At 39.3% G+C, this 24186-nt stretch overlaps 2 protein-coding genes and 2 long non-coding RNA genes across 7 annotated transcripts in view; 3 read left to right on the forward strand and 1 right to left on the reverse strand.

The window, feature by feature from the left end:
• LOC138911008 (uncharacterized) overlaps positions 1 to 24186 on the forward strand; it is a 220360-nt gene that overhangs the window by 12648 nt on the left and 183526 nt on the right. For all 3 annotated transcript variants that reach the window (XR_011416291.1, XR_011416289.1, XR_011416290.1), the window contains exon 3: positions 17689 to 17783. This is a non-coding gene — a long non-coding RNA (uncharacterized lncRNA). The remainder of the gene's footprint in view (positions 1 to 17688; positions 17784 to 24186) is intronic.
• LOC6634654 (mitochondrial carrier homolog 2) lies at positions 1886 to 3171 on the forward strand. The gene has a single exon (XM_002058071.4). The coding sequence runs from the start codon at positions 2004 to 2006 to the stop codon at positions 3102 to 3104; it is 1101 nt and encodes a 366-aa protein (XP_002058107.1). The 5' UTR covers positions 1886 to 2003; the 3' UTR covers positions 3105 to 3171.
• LOC26531223 (uncharacterized) lies at positions 7413 to 8583 on the forward strand. 2 transcript variants are annotated; one of them, XR_001449804.3, is made up of 6 exons: positions 7413 to 7667; positions 7737 to 7862; positions 7921 to 8016; positions 8074 to 8125; positions 8181 to 8284; positions 8345 to 8583. It is a non-coding gene; the product is annotated as an uncharacterized lncRNA (long non-coding RNA). The 2 variants fall into 2 exon arrangements; XR_001449805.3 differs by having other exon boundaries at positions 7414 to 7667; positions 8077 to 8125.
• The window catches only part of CARPA (Carbonic anhydrase-related protein A), a 40531-nt gene continuing 37846 nt past the window's right edge, over positions 21502 to 24186 (reverse strand). Inside the window, exon 8 of the mRNA XM_002058070.4 lies at positions 21502 to 23970. Within this exon, the coding sequence (XP_002058106.2) occupies positions 23884 to 23970 (87 nt within the window). The 3' untranslated portion in view covers positions 21502 to 23883. The remainder of the gene's footprint in view (positions 23971 to 24186) is intronic.

The raw sequence follows: 24186 nt of genomic DNA on the forward strand, positions 1-24186 counted from the left end.
GATGAAAATTAAATAATAATTAATGAAATATTCCCAATTATCTCTGATTTCATTTTCTCAACGAAATCTCAATTATTTATTTATGAAATTGTTAAATTTGATATTTTAAAAAAGCATTCTCCAACATTATTTTTGGATTTATCGAAGCATTTGAAGCTTTTTTTTGCACCTATTTTGCTATTTTGATTCACTTGTTCTATTTCCTTTGAATTTTAAGCAATTTTCGAACAATGTTTGCACAGACTTTCAGGCACGAAATTGCTCGCTGAAACTATTATGCCGATCAAACACTGTTGCTTGCTTAAGCTAGTTTACTCTATAACTTGCTGTTTGTCTCTCACAAATTAATTTTCTGTTTATTAAACGCTCTTTCTAACACTGGCTTGTTTTACTTTGTTCACATAAGGTTTTGTGCTTTCCAACACTATTTTGCTTCATGAATCGCTGCATCACACTGTTTGATCCGATATGCTTTGAACTTCAGTCTGTTAAACGTTTCGCAACACTGTATTTGAGGGCACAGAAATGCGTTTTTTGACCAAATTAATACCCTTTATAAATTTCGGTTTATCTGATGCGATTTTGCCAGTGTTGTTGTTGATTTCACATGCAATTTGCAGCAGCGTGTAAATAAAAAAAATAGCTGAACTTGCAACTCATACACATTGGATGTGTTTGTGCGAGTGTGTGTGTGCGCAGCTGGCAATATGGTTGCATTTAATTGACCAGAAAAACAGCATAGAGTAAAATTGCCTAATTGAAATTTCATGTTCTGCAATAAGTGGCAAAATTGTGACAAGAGACAACAGGGGCGACCGGGCTCTCAATGTGGGACGCGTCTCGCCAAAACCCGTCGATAGCGGCCAGAGCGAAGCCGGGAGGGGTAGCAGGAGGCAGCGGGGGCTCAGCGGATGGGCGTTCACTCCAGCTGCTTAGGCCATTGATCTTTGGGCTTAAAAGTATGGACAGGCAACATGCGAAATAAATATGTATATAACAAGTACCTTGCAAAACAAATAAAATATCAGCTGAAAGTCTTTTAATGTTGCCTTGTAACAAATCGAGCTCAAGTCAATTAAATTTAATAAACGAATTGAAGGAAATGTCACGTGTTGGGTGAATTTTATGTGAAATCAAGACAAAACGAACACAAAATCGCCTTCTAAACACAGAGAAGCCATGAACAGGTTTGAGTTGCCAGAAAATGGCTAAATCTGTTCAAGCTTTCAATACTTTACGGCTGATGATCTTTGAAAATAGCGAAATTTAGCCAAAAAATATGTCATGTCGTTAACTTTTAAATAAATTTTGTTTAAAAAAAAAAAAAAGTTCCATTGTCAGGGTTTGAACTCGCAACCGACCGCATTACTTGCTGCCGACTCTTCTAAGCAGTAACACCAGCCAAAAAAAAAAATTTCCCTTGGTGGGGCTCGAACTCGCGACAGACCGCACCACTTGCCGCAGCCTCTACTCAATAGCCACACTAATAGTTGAGTCATATTGAGAAAAAAAACCAACTTAAATAGCAGCACAGAAAACAATACAATCGCAATTAAAATATTGTTGATAGAATTCAAAGCAGACGCGCATGAATTTGTGTGTGCATGTATAGAGAAGTTCTTCGAATTTGCGTCGCAAACACCGATAATATTCATACATTATCCATAGAGTCAGGTCAAAAAAAACTTAAATACGAAGCATTAATTGCCAACCGATTGTTCCAATAGAAGCTCCCCAAGCATCAAGCCCTAAAATTAGTTGTTAATGAATGCATTTCTCATGCAGCACTGCAATCTATCAAATCGTTAATCAGGGATAGGTTTTTATATAGTTTAATATATGTGGAGAGAGCAAGTCAGCCTTGTGGGCTTTGTCAGGGCGTTTGCTAGCCTAAGCTGGAGCCTCAGTTTGTTTCAGCCCGAGTGAGCAGGTTGAACAAGTCGAGACGAAAAATTGAAATTCCATTTGGTGATTGGACGCGATTCGTACTGAAGCCAAACGAAATGCAGAGTCGTCGTGAGCACATGCTGGAGGGTATCTATGTCTCAGCCGGCGACGCGGACAACGAAGCGGCGGCGGGAATTGTGCAGCGTCTCGAGGGGGGCGTGGCAATGCTAGATGAGCAACAGGCGAGCGAGGAAAGCGGCGATGAGGCCGGGCAGCAGCAGCCGGCGGGGCAGGTGGAAACATTGGAATCAGAAACCGATTGGGATAATGATCTGGACAAGCCGAATGAATTTTTGCGCTTCTTTTTACGCATGGGCTTCGGGGCCGTTATGCATCCGTATGAGTATGCCAAGGTTCTGATGCAGCTGGGCTACGAGCCGCTGCCGGCTGTGACCTCCACCAGTTGGCTGGGCCGCTCGACGCTGTTTCTGCCGAGCGTGCATCAGTATATACGCTATATCCGGCATACGGATGGCTTTGCCGGACTCTATCGTGGCTTGGGACCGCGCATTCTGAGCAGCGCCAGCTCGGCTCTGTTTTCGGAGAGCTTGGTCCATCTGGTTGGCTGGAAACAGCTGGAGAAGCCGGCACATCCGTTTCGTGAGTACGTCTCGAATATGCTGCGAGACGGGATTATTATTGCCACCGGTTTGGCCATATCGCATCCGTTCTATGTGATCTCGGTGCGCCAAATGGCCCAGTTTGTTGGCCGCGAGGTCGTCTATTCAACAATTCGGGGTAGTGTGCGCGAGATTCTGGCCCAGGACGGGCCGCTCGGCTTCTATGCGGGCTTTGTGCCGCGCCTGCTCAGCGATCTGGGCGTGCTCTTCTGCACCAGCACACTTAGCGCCATCTGCAATCGCGTCTTTATGCTCAAGTCCGATCAGCGCGAGTACAACTCGGCTCTGCTTCAGTTTGGCGCCATCATGCTGCTCTATCCACTTCAGGTTGTCGGCGCCTGCATGGCCTGTTCCGGCTCGGGCGTGGCTGCCGGCGCACCGCCTTTTATGCCCATCTATTGCCAGTGGATGGATTGTCTCACGGATCTGATTGCACGCGGGGATCATTATCGCGGCGCCTTCATCTTTCGCCGCACTTTGCCCAAAATGCAAGCCCAGCGTGTCTACGATCCATATACCGTTTTGCGCATGAATTAAATAACCCGAGTTTTCTGAAATTTCTTTGTTCATTTGTTAAACCATTAAAAATTTGTGTTCCGTTAAATCTATATATATTTTCGTATATATATATGTATTCGTAAATATATATATATATATACATATATATTTTTTCTATATCCTAAATTTATAAATCTTATTATCCACCTCCAATGTTTCATATTCCATTTGTAATCTTCCCTTCATCTTTAATCTTGTTTGCCTTTATATATCTTTACATATATATGTATATATATATATATGTCTAGAAATCTCTATGTTCATCCATATATCTTCGCACAAGAACAATGTCGCCAGATTTAGATGCCCAATTGATCTAGAGGTCAAACCATGAACAAAAAGCACAGCTTTGTGAAAATTGAATCAGATTTGACGAACTTCGATCTTCCATCTTCCAACTTCGAACTTCCAACTTCAAGCTTCCAACTGCCAACTTCCAACTTCCATCTTCCATTTTCCATGTTCCGTCTTCCATCTTTTATCTTCCATTTTTCATCTTTCATCTTCCAACTTCCAACTTCCAATTTCCAACATCCAGCTTCCAACTTCCATCTTCTATCTTATGTTTTATCTTCCCTCTTTCCTTTTTCCCCTTCCATCTTCCATCTTCCGTCTTATTTTTCATCTTTTATCTTTCATCTTCCAACATCCATCGTACAACTTACAAATTCCAACTTCAAACTTCCATCTTCCATCTTTTATCCTCTATCTTTTATCCCTTATCTTTTACCCTTTATCTTTTGTATTTTATCTTTTATCTCTTATCTTTTATCTTCCCTCTTCCATCTTCCCTCTTCCATTTTCTATCTTCTATTTCAAATGCATTTTTTTTTGCATTTGTACTCATGAAACTATAATTATTGCTTTGTATTTGCCTTCATTTAATTTTTGTCAAATTTTTGGATAAATATTCAAGTACATTTTCATGTTTTGCATTTTATGAAAAGCTCAACTGGGCAATGAAAGTAGGTGCCATTGTTTGCTGCAGTTGTTGGTGCTCGGGCAGCTTGTAGTAATTTGAATTATTTAGCTTGACGCAACGAGACACTGGAATTAAGGCACACACACACACACACACACACACACACACACATATTTTGTGGTCTCTATTGGGCGGCCTGTTTTAATTCATAAGCAAGGGAAACGCCTGAGAATGAGTTGGAACGTGTTGAAAATGGGTTTGTTGTTTTTACGTTGCGTTACGTTCTGGCCGTTTTTCTTGGCTGCAACACAAAATGTCAGCAGAGATTAAGCGATTGAAATCTGTTCATGTACAAGATTTTATAAACCAAGCAGAGAGCAACACACAGTGCACACACACAGCGCACACACACAGCGCACACACACACACACACACACACACACACACACACAATGATGCTTAGCTGGCAGCTGCACGTAATGAAAATATCAAAAATCTTTAACGAATTGTGCCGACGGCTTTATGGGGACATTGTGTGAGCATTCCTAGGGGCAGGGGGTGCGGTCAGTTTCGGTGCATTTGAATGCGTGTGTGTGTGTGTGTGTGTGTGTGTGTTGGTCTGGTTCATTTAGGCCAGAGAAATCAAAAGTCAAAAGTTAGTCCGTAGCCCGCAGAGACTTGAGCTCTTGAAATAAACGACTAGTTATTACATGTGGGTCTGTGTATGTCTGGATGGTTGTGGGTGTGTGTGTGTGTGGGTGTGTGTGTGTGTGTGGGTATGTGTGGGTGTGTGTGCCTGCTAGGTGTGCCATGCATATGCACATGATGACAATGGCAATGACAGTGGCTGGCCACACTGGTCACCCAAAACAAGTCAAATTGCACCAGGCAGAAAGTTAACGACTAGATGATACCCTACTTACAGCTCTAAATTGTATAAATACCTGGGTAGGGAAAAGGTATCCGATTCAAGAATCATCTATATGCCCAATTTCCTGATCTTAGCTATGAATGTTTTCGAGCTACGCTCAAATTATCCATATCGATATTTATCGATTTTCGATTAAATGAGCACTTGATTTGTGAATGCCAAAGAGCAAGCCAAATGATGCCTTTATCGCTTTTACGCTTTGATATCTGCCCAAAGAGACAAGTCTACATATCGATATTTATCGCGCTGGCAAAAGTTATCGATCAGCAATCGATCGGCAATGTACATTTGGGTAGCCAAAAGTAAATACGGCAGTTTCTGCCTATCACACGCACATGTGCTCAAGCTCAACATGCCCATTTCCATGAATCTTCCATGAGTACAGGGTACACGCTGGGTCGTACAGACTTAATAGCCAAAAAATGCAATCAGCAACTATGTGACCAGAGTCGACTGACCAACTGGAACCAGCTAGAGTCACACTCGCTGCGGACAGCCCTGTGACATGCACGCACGCATGCAGCATCATCATCAAGCCTCTTCCTGTATACCCTTTCCCCATGCGTATGCACCGCACCCTTTGCTCGATATTCTTGTCTTGTCTTGTCTTTCTTGCTGTTGTTTCGTTCTGGAAAATGCAATTAGGCTAACGATGCAACACAATTTTGTATTTAACTACAACGAGTGTGAGAGCGAGATGGCTGCAATTCAGGGCGCAAAACCCTCTTCCCCGCTGCAGGCATGCAGCTTGGTCATATTAGTTGCGAGGTGCGCCACAAGTCTTTGCCAAGCTCTCAGATCCTCCACGGTCAGTTGGCAAACATTTTCTGCATTCCTTGACTTCCATGGTCATATTATTCACATAACAGTTTTCCATTCATTTTATTTGTCCCCCATGTTCACTTTATGGTCTCTCGTGGTATTGGCTTTGATTGACTGATTGATGGGCAAGTTAACGTCCTCCATATTCACTTGGCTAGAGAGAAACATGCTCTGTTCAATCTTTTTTAACTCTTTGGAACATGCATCTGCTAATAATAATTTATTAATATATATTGTATGTACTAAAATGAACTTGATTGATGATTGACTGATTGACGGGTTACTTTATGTCCTCCATGTTAGCTTGGCCAGAGAGAAAATGAACCATTGAAAGTCTTCTTCTTTCTTCTGCTTTTTTGCAACATATATAAGAAAGTTAATGCTAGTTAATAAGTTCTGTATTTAGTAAGATGTTTTGATTGACTGATTGATGGGCAACGCACAGCCCATACCGTAAGCCCTAAAATGTCGCATCTTTCACAAAATTGCATACTAGGACTGGGTTTTGAAAGAAATTGCAACCGCAAGTGTGGAAAGTTGCTGAAAAATTGTTGAAACCGATGATTTACTGAGTAAATATACAGAAAAGGGCCGCGCAAAGCCGCGTAATGTATGCGTTTCTTATTATAAGTTATCAAATGTACTGTGATTTTTTAAAACTTTCCTCGCACAAAACACAAGCACAAGTATTTTCTATAACGCTTTAAACTTGAACTTATGGGCATATCATGTGTTTAACATTATGTGTGTCTTTCTGTGAGTGTGCGTGCCGGAAATGTCGAACAAATGATGCACTCTCTGCCTATTGAATTAACTCGAGCTGTCAAGACATCGAGCCGGCCGGTTCAGCAAGTTTTGTGTCCAGGCATTATAATTATGCTGTGCGTGTGTTGTCTGTGCTCTGCAATGACTGAGTTAATTCCCATCAAATTATGAATTATTATTGCAACTCAATCTAATTAAACAACAAATACCTCAAAATTTAACAACGTTTACAGCTCCTGTCTTTGACCAACAGCTTACTCATATATCATAATTAAAATTTGCCAGCCAAAAGCAACTCTCTGCATGTGCTCTGAAAAAAAGTCAACATATTATAATTAATCATGTGTAGTTACATCAAACCGATTCGCAACAATTTCTCTGCCATTTCGCCTTCTGATGGTAGACAGAAAACACATGAATGATTCTTGAAATCAGTTTCAATCTCTTCAATTATTTATCTATATATAACTGATTGATTGACTACCTTAGTGACAATTTGTTTACTGTGCACACTAAGACATGATTTGTCGCAATTCTCTTAGATTTCTCTGCCATTTCGCCTTCTGACGGTAGACAGAAAATATGTGAATGTGAATCTCAATCTAATGCACTTTTTATCTCTATATGGAAAACTGATTGACTGATTGACTGACTGATAGATTGACAACCTTACCGACTCAAGTTACGTTTAGACGTGTTTCGTCGCAATTCCACTCAAATATACTGAAGACGTTACAGATATATACTCGAAATCCTTAGGTTGGCCATGTTAATAGAATTTGATTCTGTACAGCCAGGGCAGGCCTTGAAATCGACATAAATGTGAATGAGCCCAGGCGAAAGGCAAACAGATTCATTCCAGTTGGAGCTCCACTGGAGCCAACAGCTCTAGTTTTCTAAATTGTTGTATAAATTTCAAAATTTGTTCTGCTTTTTCTCTTTGTTTATTTCTGTTGAGAGAAACAAATAAAATCAAAAAGTGCAAAAATTCAATTTGTTTCAAAGTTTCTCTTCAATCAATGTGAAATTTTCAAAAAGTGTTGCAAAATTACGTTCAGAAGCGGTTTGTGTGTTCGTGTGAATGGGTGTGAACACAATGATGGTGAGTACCCAAAAAGGGATTCTCATGAACCCATCAAGGATTTTTCATCCCCCCCTCCTTATTCTCCAGTTGTCACAGATGCTCTTTGTACACGGCGCAAAATTTTAAATGCTCAAACAGAAGTCCAGATCAAAAGTTTTACGCGTTTCTATTTATTTCTAACAACCAAATAATCGTATTTCGTAACCAAGAAGGGTGAGTCAGAAAACCAAAGATCCTCTTCAGATATATATATTTAAGATCTCACCCGCAGGATTTGTTGTGATTGTTTATTTCACAATTCTTAACTTTCAATGTATATTCGCCCAGAGAATCGGAAACTCTCGGAATTGATTGCCCAGCCCAAGGGGTAAGTCCATCCAGACAGATCTCTCGAATGACCCCTCCGATTCGTCCCCATTCTCAGCAGGTACTCGTTGTCCTTTACAATTTGCAAGACTCTCAATGTGTGTCACAAGGTATTATACGAGCTCTATCATCATTATCTTATCGCTATAATATGACCTATTGCAGTTATATTCTGATCATTCAATTCAGCAACCAAAAAATAAATGAGAAATTCAAAATTGTAATTTAAAAAGCAATTTTCTAAGCTCGACTTTGAGCTTCTTATAAAGGTAAGCCTTGGATCTGGCCTCTCCTTTGTTTTCCTTACCAATTATCCGCCTTTTCTTCAGGAAAAAATCGTAACAGAAATTAATAAAAAAATAGATGGATCATATCGTAACGGAAGAAGGTAAGGCCAAGCAACTCTCGATGCGGAAGGTTCTACTCGAAATTTAATTTTAACAGCTGGCCTAACTCCTAACTACAAAAAAATAGTCAACCAAAAACTGAATCAAAATTAAATTAAATAAGCATTGCGGCTATAATCATAAAGAAAAATAAAAATAAATATGCGAGTAAAGACAAACAATTACTCTCTCAATGCTGGGTGGGGAAGAGGGGCTAATTGGATGGAAAGGGATAAACCCTTCGTTTAAATGGAAGGAGTCTAGAAAGCAAAGGTTTTGAGTCTGTAAGCCCATGGGGAGAACTGTAAACTAAACAAGCAGTATGGTTCAAACTGAATAATTCACACCTGCTTATGTAGGATTGTAAAATAGGTAGAGCTTTGCACTTTGCCATTTTGTCTATACCATATTCAAGTTCTTAAATGTGCATCAAGATCAAATCGACAACGGACTTAAAATCGAATCATCTCGTAGATAGTCTGAGAAGAAAGCTTGTCAGTGTGTGCAGGGTATCTGCTAGTCGTGTTTTATATTTGTTTTGTTGGTGTTTATGAAATTGGGAACACGTTGAATTCAATGGAAAAAAATAAGTTATGTTAATATTACGCATACGCCGCATAGGCGGGCGACTTCCGCTGATGGCAGCCGCGATGGCGGTTTCAATATTATACGATAAATCCAATTAACAGGGTTTTATGCCACAAACAACACACACAGGCGCACGCACACGGCAGAGGTGTTAATCGACGTCATTTTGATGTAAAACGGGCGTTGAGAATGATATTTTGTATATTTTATGACCGCATATGCGATGCGTAATTAACAGCAACAACAAAAACAACAACAACAACAACAACAATTGTCAGGCAGGTTAATGAGGCATCATTGATTATGCATATAAGTTGCGGTTGGGAGTGCGTGTGTGTGTAGAGTTTCATTCGCTTTTCACACATCAAATTAAATTGTTACATATGCTAATGAAATCAACCAAAATTATGAGCAATTATGAATAGCTTAATGGGATTTACTAAAGCCACACTCACACTCACACACTAAAATTATGTGCGTGTGTCTTTAAAGCCAAGACTTCTGCTTAAAGTCACAAGTCGTTGTTTCTTAGTCGGCGGTGATCGACTGATCTGATACCCTAAACACAGCGTTCAGCTGGCGCTGCTATATACACACGAAGTTCTTATTTTTCCTGCTTCACAATAATGGAAAAGGTGTTGTTTTTGAAACGAAGAAATACTCTTTATATGTATATACTAAAATATAAACTACATAACAAGTTTGAATTAGTTAACTCTCGGAATCTTCGAGCTAGGCTTGAAAAACCTTGTCTCAAAATCGTTATTTTTCGATATTACAATAAAGTGGAGAGTTATAAGCACGTTCTGTTTATCGTATAGACAAATATAAATTCCAAATTTTAAGCTCCAAGTTCTTCAGTGTTCAAGAACGACAAGTTCTCTCAAAGTCGATATTTATCGATATTTATCGATATTACAAAAAGGGGAGATACATCTATTAAAAGCACGTTCTTTTTATCATGTAAACAAAAATAAATTCCAAAATTTAAACTCCAAGTTCTTCAGTCTTCATGAACAAGTTCTCTCAAAATCGATATTTATCGATATTACAAAAAAGGGGAAAAGATATTGATTGGAAATTATGAATGCCTTCGGCGTTTGACATAATGCATTTATGTATCGAATTCCAGGTATGATAATTTCCCAGTTCGTTGGGCGATCAGGAAGCATTCAGAGGCGATGCTGCCCCGTGCCTGTTACATATGCTTGCACAGAAATAAGCTACCCGTTTTGGCGCGTGCTTTTTCAATGGGTTCAGTGTATAAAATGTCAGCCGCCCCTGGCAAGGCAAGGCTGGCCAAGCATGGCTGCCGCAGTCAAAAAACGCAGCCAGGTGTAAATTACAAACTTGCAAGATTTTTGCCTGGCATTTCCGGCGCTCCGTCTCCTTCACCTTCTAAATGTTCTGTTCCCCAGGTTGGTTGTCTCCCGCCTGTGGCTGCGTACAGCTTCTGGGAATGGGCCTACGTTTGGCTTTTGCTTTGCTTCTGGTTGTGTTTCCTCTTGCTTAACTTCACGTAATGCCAACAATTACGCAGCTGAATATTTTATGAGCCAAGCAGATTAATATGAATATTTTATGATCATGTTAGATTCCGTATTTCTTTGTTGGACCGCGCCTCTCTACGTCTGGCTGTGTCTCGCCTCGGCGGCTGTGCCCCCAATTTGAGCCTCTGCCACGCCCCTGACGCCGCTCGCCCCTTGGCCATGTCAGCCTTTGCTTAGCCAAGCCAAACTCAAGGCGAAAGCATGTCCAAAAATATGCTTTATATGCCTTTGCGTTTGAGTGTTTGTTTTTTTTTTCTTTTTTAATTTTTTTTCATTTTTTTATTCGTGCCCTAAAAACAGGCGCCTAAACGTCGGGTATATTCGCTTGGGCGAGAAGTTTGTCAGCGATTGGAAGAGAATTTGACTTGACTGTCAAAATAAAAAGAAAAGCAAAACTTTGTACCTTTGAATCATATTAAGCTTAAACAAACAAGATGAACCTACAACATTTCAATAGGGTTTGAACCGGCGACCTTTCGCTTGCTGGTTCGATGCGGGCTTACAACATTAACTTATATGGCTGCGTTTTTCGTGCTGTCCGGCTAAATTATTTGTTGTGTATCTGGACTTATCTTATCAATTCTTTGACAGCTTTAAGCACACCAAATCTTTTAGGAGACTTCCTTAGCTAACTCTTTCTTGTTCCTGTTCTTAACTCTTCCAAGGGAATCTTTATAGCCAAACTCTTTAAGACTCCAACCACAAAAAAACCTACTCAGTATGCTCTTCAGTAATACGCGCTCAGCAGCTTGTCTCAGACTTAAGTCTAAAGTTGAATTGACTTAAGAGTATTGCAAATTCGTTGCTTACAATTTGAATGAAACGCATTGCCGTTTCGTTGCCCACAGCTTTTTTTGCACCTTTTGGTGAAGTCAAAAATGCTTTTTGCTGCTGGCCAAAAAACACACACACACACACACTTACACCAAAAGAAGTAAGGCCAAAAACGTAGTGACTCGTCTGAGGGGCTGGTCGGAAGGAGAGAAAATGTGGTGAGAACGGAATTTATGACCACGAGCCTTCAAAGGGCCAAGCAGTCTAAATGTTTTGCGCCAGGCAGCGTCTGTCCCAGACATGCCAAATAAAAACTGGGGTCGGTAGGGAACGGTAAGGGGACCAGGGAGGTAGCGCAGCGGTACGTGGGTTGCCTCAGTCAAAGTCAGTAAATAAAAAAAAAGCCAAAGTGAAACAAAAATATTTTCATTTGTTGCGTTGAAAATTTCATGCGCTCCGAGCATGGCAATTATAGTGGGCTCCCTCCCTATCCAACTGGTAGCACCCTCTGGTAGCACCCTCTGTTGGCCGCTAAGCAAACTATGTGAAATAGTCGTAATATGCTCATCATCTCAGCTCGTGCACACTAAAATTCGTCAATAAATGCGCCAGCCACGCCCACGTTACGAGGGTGTGCGGCAGGATGGTAGGGCGGTACGGCTATTGGTACCCTCTGATTTATGCAGTGCCATAAAACAGGCGAGTCGCCTTAAAGCTTACAACAAACAAATGTGAAAAAGTGGCAAAAATTTAAAAAAAAAAAAAAAAAAAAGAAACTAAGATAGATGCCTGAGCAAAAAGAAACATGCCCAAAAGGCACCAAACAGGAGCTGGCCCTACCGGGGCCAGAAATGGCCGGCGACTGCGAGTCTGAGCGCTGCCTGCTGCGTTCTAGGCTCTTCAGGGTCTGAATCCTGAGCCTCGGCCTAGGCTGGGCTGGCTTAGCATGTGTGGCGCCCCAAGTGGCAGCAGCTCAACGTGTTGCCCAACGTGCGCGCCTGTCAAGGCGACGCAGCGAAGCGCATCGAGTTGGCAGCTCCGCCCAGCACTGACAGTGATGCAAAGCGGCGTGGAGTTAGTTGCGAAAAAAAAACCCAATTTAACTAAAAAATGCTTGCACTTTCGCTAAGGCGTCTAAGAAGCTTTAAGGCGAGTTTGGAGTGCGGTTATGTAAAACATTGACTACTGTTAGTGTTAAAGTGACGCTATTAAAGGCAGGCTTAGCACTGCTTAACAGCTGTTAAAGCTATAACTGTTCAGTTTCAGGATTGCGTGTCTCCAGAGTGCCGTTTGAGCTGCCGTGAAGAACGCTAAATAAACTGGGGCTAATTAATAGTTAATTACTGGGTAACAGGTACTGCGGTTAATCCGGGCAGCAACAGAGCCTTAGGCATCATTTCTCGTGAGGTTGACTGCTAGAAGTGAGGAAAGGAAGCGAAGCATGAAAACGATACAAATGAATAAAGTCTTAGATTGTAAAACACTATTTCGCTATTCCCCCCAATTATCGTGTCAACAAGAAAACTTTTTCCAGAAAACTGGGGCAGAGGGTGCAAGAATCAAATCTCTGACTTGTGTATTTATTGAACTTAACAGTTTAGTTAACAGATTGTTAAATTAACATAAATGTTAAGTAACGGCATTTCTTAGCTGTATGCGTTGATTGTTTCTAATTTGTACGTATTTAGGAAAGAAGAAACCAAGCCCTAATTTGTGTATTTATGTAACTTAACAGTCAGTATAACAGACTGTTAAATTAGCATATGTTAAGCAACAGTATGCTTTAAGTGTATTTGTTTTTTATTTATGTGCATTTAGTCTAGGTTGGAATTGTGTTAACTAGCAAAGTGTGCTTAACAGACTGTAAACATTAACAGAATCTTGTTAGTAAAAGCTTGCCACAACTGTTAAGTCTGCCCAATACGCTTATCTTTAATTTGAAGCTTCCATTTCGCATATATATAGTTGCGAAGCTCAAAAATACAACTGATTATCTGAGGTTTTTGCTTTATGCAGCAGCAAGTCACGTAGCTTTCAATGGATTCTCTGGAGTCCTCAGCGTTATAGTGCATCTTTTCTCATATTTTACTCGCGCTCTCTTCTCTCTCTCTGTGTTTTTTTCTTCTCATTCTCTCTCTATTGTATTTGTGTATTTTGGTCTTTTGTGGCGCTCATTATGGACCGGGCGCCTGTTGGCTGGCTGGCTGTGTGTGTGTGTGTGGTTGCATTGTGTGCAGCCCATGCAACAGGCATCAAAATTGACGCTTCGCATTTTTGTTGTCTCGTATAAATTCAGTTCAGGTCTCTCGTGCCATTTTTCCGGCCACATGCCTGGCTGCACTTCAATCAAAATCAAATATTACAAGCCGTGGCAATGGGGCGCCTCTTTCTGTTCCTGCTACTTCTTTTGAGTTATGGCCAGGCAGCAGCAGCAACAGCAGCAGTAACAGCAGCAGCAACAGCAGCAACAGCAGCAACAGCAGCCATGTGTCAGGGGCGGCAAGAGGCATTCGACCCTGCACACCAGGCACATCCATCCATATGCATTTTGCAATTCTTATGGCCTTTTGTTGTGCTTCGATAGATGCAACTGGGCAACTCTGGCAACGGCTTGATTACGCACGTTTATTACTGGTTGCGGCTTCGATTCCGAACTCTTGGCCATGGCTTACGGTTACGGATGCCGGATACGCCACGCCACGCCATGTCACGGTATGGCAGGGTGCGGTACGGCAAGGCAGCAGGGTACGGCAGGGTATATTGTCTGTTCGGCTGGGCTGTGGGCTGTGCTCATCAATATGCGACGTGTGAGCTGCAAATGTACAACATGATTACTTGCAAATCACGTGATTGTGATTGGGATTATTGCACACAGACACACACACACACGCACACACACACTCGACACACACACACACTAACACACATACAACCTTTACAATCTGCACACCCTTCGTACTAGCACATGTTGTGGGCGGTTGCATTTTATTGTTGCTGCCTCACCAATTGTCTGACATGCTCAAAAATGCATGCAAGCATGTAGTTCTTTTCTTTTTCCATTTTATTACATTCTTTTCCATATTTAGGCGAAGGCAAAAGGGGCATGTTAGCTAGTCCAAAGTCAGCATAAAATTTGTACTAAGATATATTTATAATACTTATCTTCCTACTTGCATGCAATGCTTAGATGTGTAATCACTTTTTTTCCAATGGAAGATAAGAAAGCGATAAAATAGCGATACTAAGCAAATGTAGAACACGTTTTTTTTTGCAGTAGTCAAATCATGGTCCATATCAATTATCCTTTGTAAGTAACTCTGCTTTGCCTCATTGCTGTATTGAATGAATCTCGCTTGGGGGATACGTTTTCTATGGCTAAGACGGCAAATTATATTATTACGCTGAACCTTAATATATATTACTCAATCGCCAAAGTGTCCTTCTTTTGGGTATCGGAGCTTAACCATAAATAACTTTTGCTTTTTTTTTTATGTTACAAATATGGCCAGTGCTCGTACTCAAGAGCTGTTTTGAGGGTATTTGTTAGTCGGTCAGCTCTAGCACACATTTTAAGTTGGAATTCTATATTTTTTGAGAACTTCTTTTGTATCTCTGTGTGCTGCAAGTAATTAAAAGTTGTGCCGTCAGGAGATTCATTTGGCATATTTCTGACCAGGTTTCGGATTATAATATTGCATATTTTCAGCAGAAGCTTTTGAATAGAAATATGAAAACGTACCAAGAAATAAATTTGCTGCAAGAGCTTAACAAAAGTAAGCAATAAAAAATATTTAACGCACCGAGAATCCGAGTTATTTACAAACTGTTAGCAAATTTTCACGAATAATTCGTCAGATTAAATAAAACCTCTTTTCATAAAATAATTTTGTGCTTCGCTCGCCTTTGTTTCCTTCAAATACCCTCGTGGGAACCAAAACAAATGGTATTTACAATAGTTCAGGCGGGCTTATCAGCTTGTATACTTCTATACGGAAGTATAGAAGTTGCCACTCGTTATTTATTCAACGAGTGCAGGTATCGATTCGGCGATTCAATCCCATTCGCTATTTATATGTCTTACAACTTATTACAATAGGCCATTGGTTTTTGTTCATATTGATTCAGCAAGTGTTTGATACTAGAAACTCGGTACATTTTCTATTCTTTACATATTTTCTGCGAGTATTTCCATTCGTTGTCATTTGTTGTATATCTTCTTCCAGTACTTTTACTCGCTTTGCTTTGCTTTCTAATTCAGCGACAAGTTGGCAGGTCTTCTGACACTTGGTTAAACTTCATTGGCGTTACTCGTTTCTTTGACCATTCGTTGCATATTTCCAGCGAGTACATTCACTCGCTATGTATATTAAAGAGTAAAATTCTTGTATACTCCTTGCACAGCAACAAGTTAGTAGGTCTATTGACCTACGTAAAGCTTATTTAACAAGAAGTGGCCACTCGCTACTTCTTTCAGCGAGTGCTAGCTTCGATCCAACGAGTGTTTTCCACTCTCTATTTACCTTTGGCAAGTGAAAGCCTCAACTAGTTCTTCGACTACAATAGGTTGGCAAGCTTATTGGCATTCGTTTCTGATGCCACTCGCTACTCGTTAGTTTCTCCATTCGTTACATGTCTTCAGCGAGTATTTTCACTCGCCACTTGCCCTGTTTTGCACCGAATGCCAGTCTTGGTAACTCCTGGCGCAGCAACAAGTTGTCTGGCCCTGCCGGCTATGGGCATGCATTTGTCTTATATTTAATACTAATCAAAGTTTCGTTTTTGCACTTGTCGAGGTCAGCGCTGACCTCGGCGCAGACGCGACGTCGCTGTCGGCGTTGCGCTCGCTGTTGAATTGCGCTATGAATATTAATTTGGTTTTTAGGGCCGCAAGAATGCAAACTAAAACCTGAATTACAACTAAATATTTATAACTCATTTTGTGTGTGCACAACACGCACACACACGCACACACACACACACATGTCTATGCACGTCTATAAATAATAGAAAAACTGCAGACACACACACTCGCACACTCGCATACACGCAGGAAAATGCGCTGGAAATGCCAACAGTTTTTGGGCATAAAATATACAAATGGACATTTTGGGGCGTTTGTTGTTGTGTGTCGCGTGAAAATACACAAAATTAACTTGTATTTAAAATTTAATTAAAACTTTTGCTCTTATTTACATATACGAAATGCACGCGTATGTGTGTGTGTGTGTCGCTGTGTGTATGTGTGTGTGTGTGCATGTGCCCTTTGCCCGTGCGCTGTTAAGTAGGCAACACTTTTTGTGCGTCCCTCAACTTTCGCTGTTTGTGGCGGCTGGTCACGATGGGCGTGGCAGGCGGCATACACTGGGCTTTAAATTAAATCATATTGTATAACACACACACACACACACACACTGCGTGCGTGTGCGTGCGTAAATTTAATTGAAATTGCGCGCACAAGTTTTGGTTTATCGCCAAAAAACAAAACAATAAGTAACATTTGCCCTAGTCAAGTGTGCTCGACTAGAAGATACCCTAAACCCGGCGCCCAGCTGCCTATATTCTATATATTCTAGCTGCCTTTTACACACACACACACACAGACACGCATACACACACATAAGAATGCATTCTTGATTAATTCGGGTGTTTATAGTTTGATCTCTTTTGAAATTTTCATGGCTTAGGTACGGCTCCGGCTCCATTTTCTTCATTTTCATTGAAAAAGTGAGAAGGCATCTAAAAAATGAAAAATTCCTGATCTGTCAATGCCTAACAAGAACCTTCAAACCAAACCAAGCGTGTCATAGAATCGATATTTATCGATAACATGAAAATGCAAGGAGATATCGATAAAAGTGAATTTATAAATAGAAAAAAGGTGGGTGCAACTCCAACTTAACTCAGAGACATACTCTAAAGAAAACATTGTTTCGATATCAGTATTAATCGATTACATATGATTGGGTTGAGTTATCGATAGATCTTTCTAATTGCTTGATGCACTTGCATCAACTGAAATATGCCCTGTTTCACGCACGCTTCAGTGGGCGCAGGGTATAGATCAGCTTGTAGGGCTCATACAATATATCAATGCGCGGGGCGTGGCCGGGCAACAGCAAACAGCATTGACCGTCGACCGTCGACCGTTGACGGTCGAGCATCGACCCAACATTGGGCCATTCGCTCTATCGGCCATGGCTAAGTGGTTGTTGCGGTTTTACGCTGTTTAGCATAATTAGTCCATTTGACCGCGTTTCGCGAAATGCGGTTTCAGCTTTAAAACGTAACCCTAAAATGCATTCAACGCCAACATTCGCCCACGCCCCAATCAGCAAAAATTATTCAAAATATGCAAAAATTACAATTTATTTACAGTCAAACTCAATTAAGACGAACCATGATTTGTTGCTTTGCGCAGTTGAAGAAGCAGCTGAAGAAAGTTAAACGCACACCCTGTACTCCGTTTTAAGGTAAGTTTTTGTATTTTTTTATTTGAGTTTTTATCATTTGGAGTTATGTTGGGAAGATGTAAAAATCTCGATTAATCTTTAAGAGTATAGGGTATATGTAAAACGCAGCATTGCCGAACTAGAAGTTACCCTTGTCCAATTTATTTTCGTAAAAGTGGGAAAATCGATTGCAGTAGTAGGCTTTTAGATACTCTTTAAGACTTAATAAAAAAAAGAATGCTCTCTTGGTCTCTCTCTTGCTCTCTCTTTCTCTCTTTTGGGATCGCATAATATTTCAGTTCTACTTTGTGCGCTATTCTTAAACGTTTTGTTGTTTCTCTTTGCTGATTAAAAAAAAAAAAAATGAAGTTCTCAGTTATCGTAAAAGTCCCAAGAAGAGTCGCCTACATAAATAAATGATTTAAGAATATAGCTTTTAAAACTTATAAATTATATTTAAGTAAAATAACATGAATTGCAAATAAAAAGCAGCTGCGTTCTCTTGAGCGAGTGAGCACTGTACCCCAAGCATGTTGATTGGCAGAGCATTTGCCTTTCTCACACAGAGCTAAATCTGCAAACATTGGCTGTTCGTTTTTGTGTAGCCGCACTGTACTTTGTAGCGATTTGTGGTGCTAATGAACAGGCGCTCCATAGCCCCACATAGCCGCCATAGCCCCCATAGCAGCCCATTGCTATTGGGCAAACTTTTGGGGGGAACCACTTGACTGACCGACGCGACGCGACGCGACGCCTTTGGCCGCCCGCTGAGCGCAATTTCAATTTATGGTAAATTAATTTGTAATTAATTTTACGTGCGAAACACAACGAGACGAGCCGGGATGGGACGGTACGGGGCGGTGCGGGACGGGACAAAACGGTTTGGAATGGAACGTGAAATGAAATGAATTTCCATTACCATATTACGGAACGCGGGACGCGCTGAGTTTTTATTTTTTTTTTTTATTTTTGGGATTTGTGTGTGCGTGTTTTTATTTCGATTTTACGCTAGTTTAGTTTCAATTGCGTCCAATTAAACATGCGGTTGCCCATTTCCGATTACGACTAGTCGTTAGCTAACACTGGTCCCAGCCCGCCCACGACCCTGCCCCATGCACGTACAGCTGAATGAGTTGTGTTTGTATATTTCGGAAATTGAAATTGCATATTAAAATAGGGCGCAGCTGGCACCAAGGTGCAGCCCCTTAAAAATGCAAAAAAGCAAACAAACAGATGTTTATTTGTTCCACTGTGCCCAAGGTATTTCATAATTCCTGCTGCCCTCTCCACATCCGGCGGCTGCTTCTCCTCCTCCTCCTCCTCCTCCTCGTCCTCCATCTTCTCCTCCTGCTCCTGCTTCTGCTCCTAGCCAGCCGCTTGATTAGCTTCACGCATTCCGAATTTGATTTGTGTGTTCGACTTGTTTCGGTGATTAGCAAACCGGATATTGAGTGGCTTTTAACATTTGCCCTCATGATAACCCATTTGCTATTTCATTTCAATGTGAAATCAGAAATTCAATTCATTTCGTTGCCGAGGCTCGGTACGTAATACTAGATTTGCATTTTCCAAGCGAGTCTCTGTTCCATTCCAGTGGTTCGCAATAAGAAAACTACTAAAATATAAACCAACAACTAATTGACAAAAATGTAGACATACCATATTTTTAATATAGTCTGTTCCATTCCATCATTCCTTTGAGTAAGTATCACAAAAGTGTCCATCAAAAGTGGGCTGAGACTAAGTGAAATCTGTTACATTAAGTTCAACGTTTCATTCCATAATACCGCTAAAAATAGGTTGCAAAGTTGCATTTATATATATAACGTAATACCTAGATGATCTATATTATTCCAAATTTAGAGAGTCTAACAATTTTGTTCTATTCCAATGTTTATGAAAATCAAAAATATAATCCTCTGATTTGAGAATTTTATTCTCTGGTGAACTAGTTCATTTCACTTGCTCAGCTCGCAGGAACTAGTTTACAAAACGCGTTTGGCTAGCAGCACTCTTGATTTACAAATTTTGCTTGAGACTTAATAAAAAATGAGCATTTTCCATTGAATGGAAAGTGAAATAGTTCAGTTCACCTGTTTAGGAACTCCGGAACAAGTTTAAAAAACGTTTTTATCATGAATCACCAAATTTGCCCACAAAGTGTTTGAGACTTAATGAAATGTACTCACTGGAAAGTGAACTGGTTCTGTTGACCTACTCAGATCGCAGGAACCAGTTCAAAAAGCATTTTTAGGCTGGGAGCTCGCTGACAAAATGTTTGAGACTTGATAAAAAATGCGCATTTGATTGAATTTGTTTATTTTTCATCTTTATTTTTCTTTTGTCACATAGTAGGTTTTTTTTTTATATATATATTGTATTATTTTTATATATTATTTTATTCGTTTCTGTGTGATTTTCTGTTCTTTGTATTAATTTGCATTTCATTTTCAATTTGTTACTCATAATATTTGTTGTTGTCGTTATGTTATGCATGGGAAAATAATAGAGAGATGCATTTATAATTGTTTGCTCGAAGGTTTTGTCAATTTGTTGTTGTTGTTGTTTCGCCCTTGCAGTTTGTTGTAAACGTTTATTTGCATTTGTCTCTTTATATTCCTGTTGTTTGCTCTATAGTCGTAGTACATATTTTGCATTTTTATATGGCATATATATGTATATATATATATATATGTATATATTTTAGTTAGTCGTATATGGCAACACAATAGTAACTTACAGTCAATCGCATTTTATACAAATAGACAATTTTTTCTCGACTACGCCTAGTTCATGTTAAGGGGGTTTCCTCATCCTTTTTTTTTTTTTTTTTTTAACTTTGTCGGGTATAACTTATGATAATTGCACGAATTTTCAACAACAGAATAACATATGTTACAAACACAAAAGCTAATTGCTATGAAACTAAGCGCTATGCATTACTTGTCCGCTGTCCAGCACTGTTACTTACTTATATGTATGTCGATATATGTATATATCGAAGCGTCTATCGATATATTGACAAAAAAAAAATTACTATTATTATTTATTTAGTTGTTGCTTAGTTTTGCTTTTGCGTCTACTTAAGTTAAGCCTAATTTAGTTAATGCATTTAACACGTTTAACTAGAGTTGGTTTGAGTACGATCTATCGATTATTTATCGATAACAATATCGCTGACGATCGCTGATGCTAGCTGCTTACCGTATAGCGACTATTTATCGTGTGTGTATATATGTATATATATATATATATATATATGTGTGTGTTTATATCGTGTATAGTATGCATTTATCGATTATGTGTGTCTGGTATTTACTTACTGGCTGGCTCTTAACTGTTTTTCCTTCCCCTCTTGTTTAGTGTACACACATATATTAGCTATATAACTATTTATATATATATATATGTATATATATATATATATTTTATAGTTAGTTTTCTATGCTATGCCCAACTTTTTCAACTTCCTGCTGCATTGCTTAGTAGTTCTTTTTTATTGTTTTCCTTTGGTTAGGGGCTTTCATTTAGTTTTCATGCCTTTGTGTAGTTGTCAAATGTTTGCTTTTCATATAGTTATATGTTTTTTATTTGTATATCGTATTCATATATAGCTATATACTTAGTTACTTTTTTTTTCTTGTATACTTTATGAATATTTTCTTTTTTTTTTTTAATCCTCTATTTATATTTTTTTCGTCTGCTTTGTTTTTTTTTTCTCTCTCTATATATATATATATATATATATATATATATATTTATGTATATATATTTATGTATTTACCTTTTGGTTTCTTTAGTTATTGTCCACCCATCCAGTTTACGGAAATTCTTATTTCATTTGTTGTTTTTGTGTGTATGTTTATTGTGCTTCTTCTTATACCCTTGCAGCGCATATTATCATTAGGTTGTTCAACATTCATGAACCAGTCTCCGTGAACTAGGCTCCGCTTCAAGCTAAGCTCCTGAAACACAAAACAGCTGCTTCTAGTCACAGCTTTCGTCTGATTAGGAACTAGCTAATTCGTTCGACTATGTCATTTAGTTTTTAATAGATATCAATTCACAAATTTAATCGAGTTAGGCATGGGATACTTTTAAGAAGGGTTAAATACTCCTGTGTAAAGCTATATGAGAAACAGAGAAATGCATCTGCGAACCTTTCAAGTATATATATTCTTGATCGGTCGATCGATCTGGCCGTGCTCGTCTGTCTGACGGAAGGCGTGAATCGCAGAAATACGTAAAACTAGCTGACATTTTGCATATATATTGCAAATATATTACCTATATTTCCCATCCATACTCTTAGTATCGATAAAAATCGATTTTCAGACTTGATAGATCGAACTAAATACATCAAATCTGGTTTAATGGCTCCCGTTTAGTACACAGAGATTCGGAATAGTTCTGTTCTTAAATGCCACCAGCATGAAACTCCTCTCTGTATTCTTAATATCGATAAAAATCGATTAAAAATAGTTTCTTGGCTTAAAACGGCTCGTTCCGTTCTCACAAATGCGGAATAGTTCACTTTTTCCTCTTCATACTTTTATCTTCGATATAAATCGATTTTTACACTCGATAACTCGATAATTCGAACATTATCAGAGCAGGATACATTCAACTTGATTTAAATGGCACTCGGTTAGTAAACACAGATTCGAAATAGTTTATTTTTCAAAAAATCGGACAATAAGCTCCGAAGTTATTCAAGAATGTGTGGTAGAGGGGAGAAGAAGAAGCGAAGTTGTAGCATATGCGTGTATGCGTGTGTGTGTGCATAGGAGGCAGGAGGGAATGAGTGCAACAGCGGCTCGACGCTGGGTGCAGGGTATCTTCCAGTCGGGCACTGCAGACTCGCGCGCTCTAAATTGTTTTCTATTCAGCTGCAAGGGTATTTCAGATTCGGCTTGCCGAATTCGCTGGCTAGTTCTTTGTGTGTCAAATGATAAATTAAAGTTAAAGCCAAAAAAAAATAAATAAATAAATAAATATCTAAATAAATACAAATAAATGCTACAAATAAAGCTGAAATAATCAATAAGAGGCCATAAATAATTTTTTAAAAAAAATATGAACAAAAATAATAACAAAATTTTCAGCTAGTGCAGGCGTCTGTGTGTGTGTGTGTGAGTGTGTGTGTGTGAGTGTGTGTGTGTGTTTGAACTAATATTAAACGCATTTTTGTTATTTCACAAATATGAAAAGGCAGCAATTAATTTGTGGCACAGCGTGGGGCGTGTCCTGCCATTCGCCCAAATGAAATTTTTGCTGTATGCGTTGTGCTTATATCTAGGCTCTTTATTTCTTTATTTTATTATGAATTTATTTATTTAACTATATTTTAGTTAGCTTCCATGGCATTAACTGTTTTTGTTTGTTATTTGTTCATAAATATTTTTGCGCTTTGTTAGGGCATGCCCCTGCAGAGAGAGAGAGAGTACTTTGACTTTTTCACATGAGATATCAACTCCATGGAACCAAAAGGATCTCTGCTTCTGATTTTATAGCCTTGTGGGGAGTATTATGAGTATAAATTGTCTCTATAATATTTTTCCTTGATCTAACCAAAGTTGGTAAATGTCTACTTTTTTATGTCATCTTAAAAGTCTCTCAATTTCATAAAGATCGGACTATAAACACCGAAGTTATACGCATGGGGCATAGGGCAGAAGAAGAAGCATATGTGCATATGTATGTGTGTGTGTGTGTGTATATATGTTTAGAAGAAAGCTAGACTAATTTGAGGGCTAGGCCGGCATTAGGTTCAGGCGGAGGACTCTGCAAGGGCATTGGACATTCGGCTAGCCGAAGTCGAACTCTGTTTATACCTTGTTGCTATTAATGAAACGATATATATATATTTTTGTGTGTGTATGTGTGTATATATATATATGCGATGTTTGTTGTTTTTTTGTAATAGTTGTTGTTGCTGTTTTTAGGAATGTTGCAAGCCAAACGAATCCTGAGCTCGTTTTAAAAACGTGAATATCAAATTTGAATGCGGCATCAAAAATGCGAAATGCGTTGCCAGCCTCAGTTCCAGTTCCAGTTCCAGTTCCAGTTGTTGTTCTATTTGTTGTTGTTCTATTTGTTGTTGTCTTTGTTGTTGTTGTCGTCAACGTATCAGAAGTCCCGTGTCTGGCGACCAGCGATTCGCACGATAATACATGTCCTTGTACATGGAAGGGCATGCGTTTTGATTCTATTTCGGATTTAAAGCATAAAATAAAGCATAAATTGTTAAAGATTTAATTGAGTACCTTTTATGCCAGGCATATGCCAGGCTTATGTAGCGACAGATTTCCTGGTATATTTCCATATAAATAGACAAGCGGACATTATCCGGCTATGCCCGGATCAAGTGTATTTCTCTACAGATATTTGATATCAGTTTTTCACTCTTTATCCGCCTTAATAA

The sequence above is a fragment of the Drosophila virilis genome, chromosome X, assembly GCF_030788295.1.
Source record: "Drosophila virilis strain 15010-1051.87 chromosome X, Dvir_AGI_RSII-ME, whole genome shotgun sequence".
In the NCBI taxonomy this organism is placed as follows: domain Eukaryota; kingdom Metazoa; phylum Arthropoda; class Insecta; order Diptera; family Drosophilidae; genus Drosophila; species Drosophila virilis.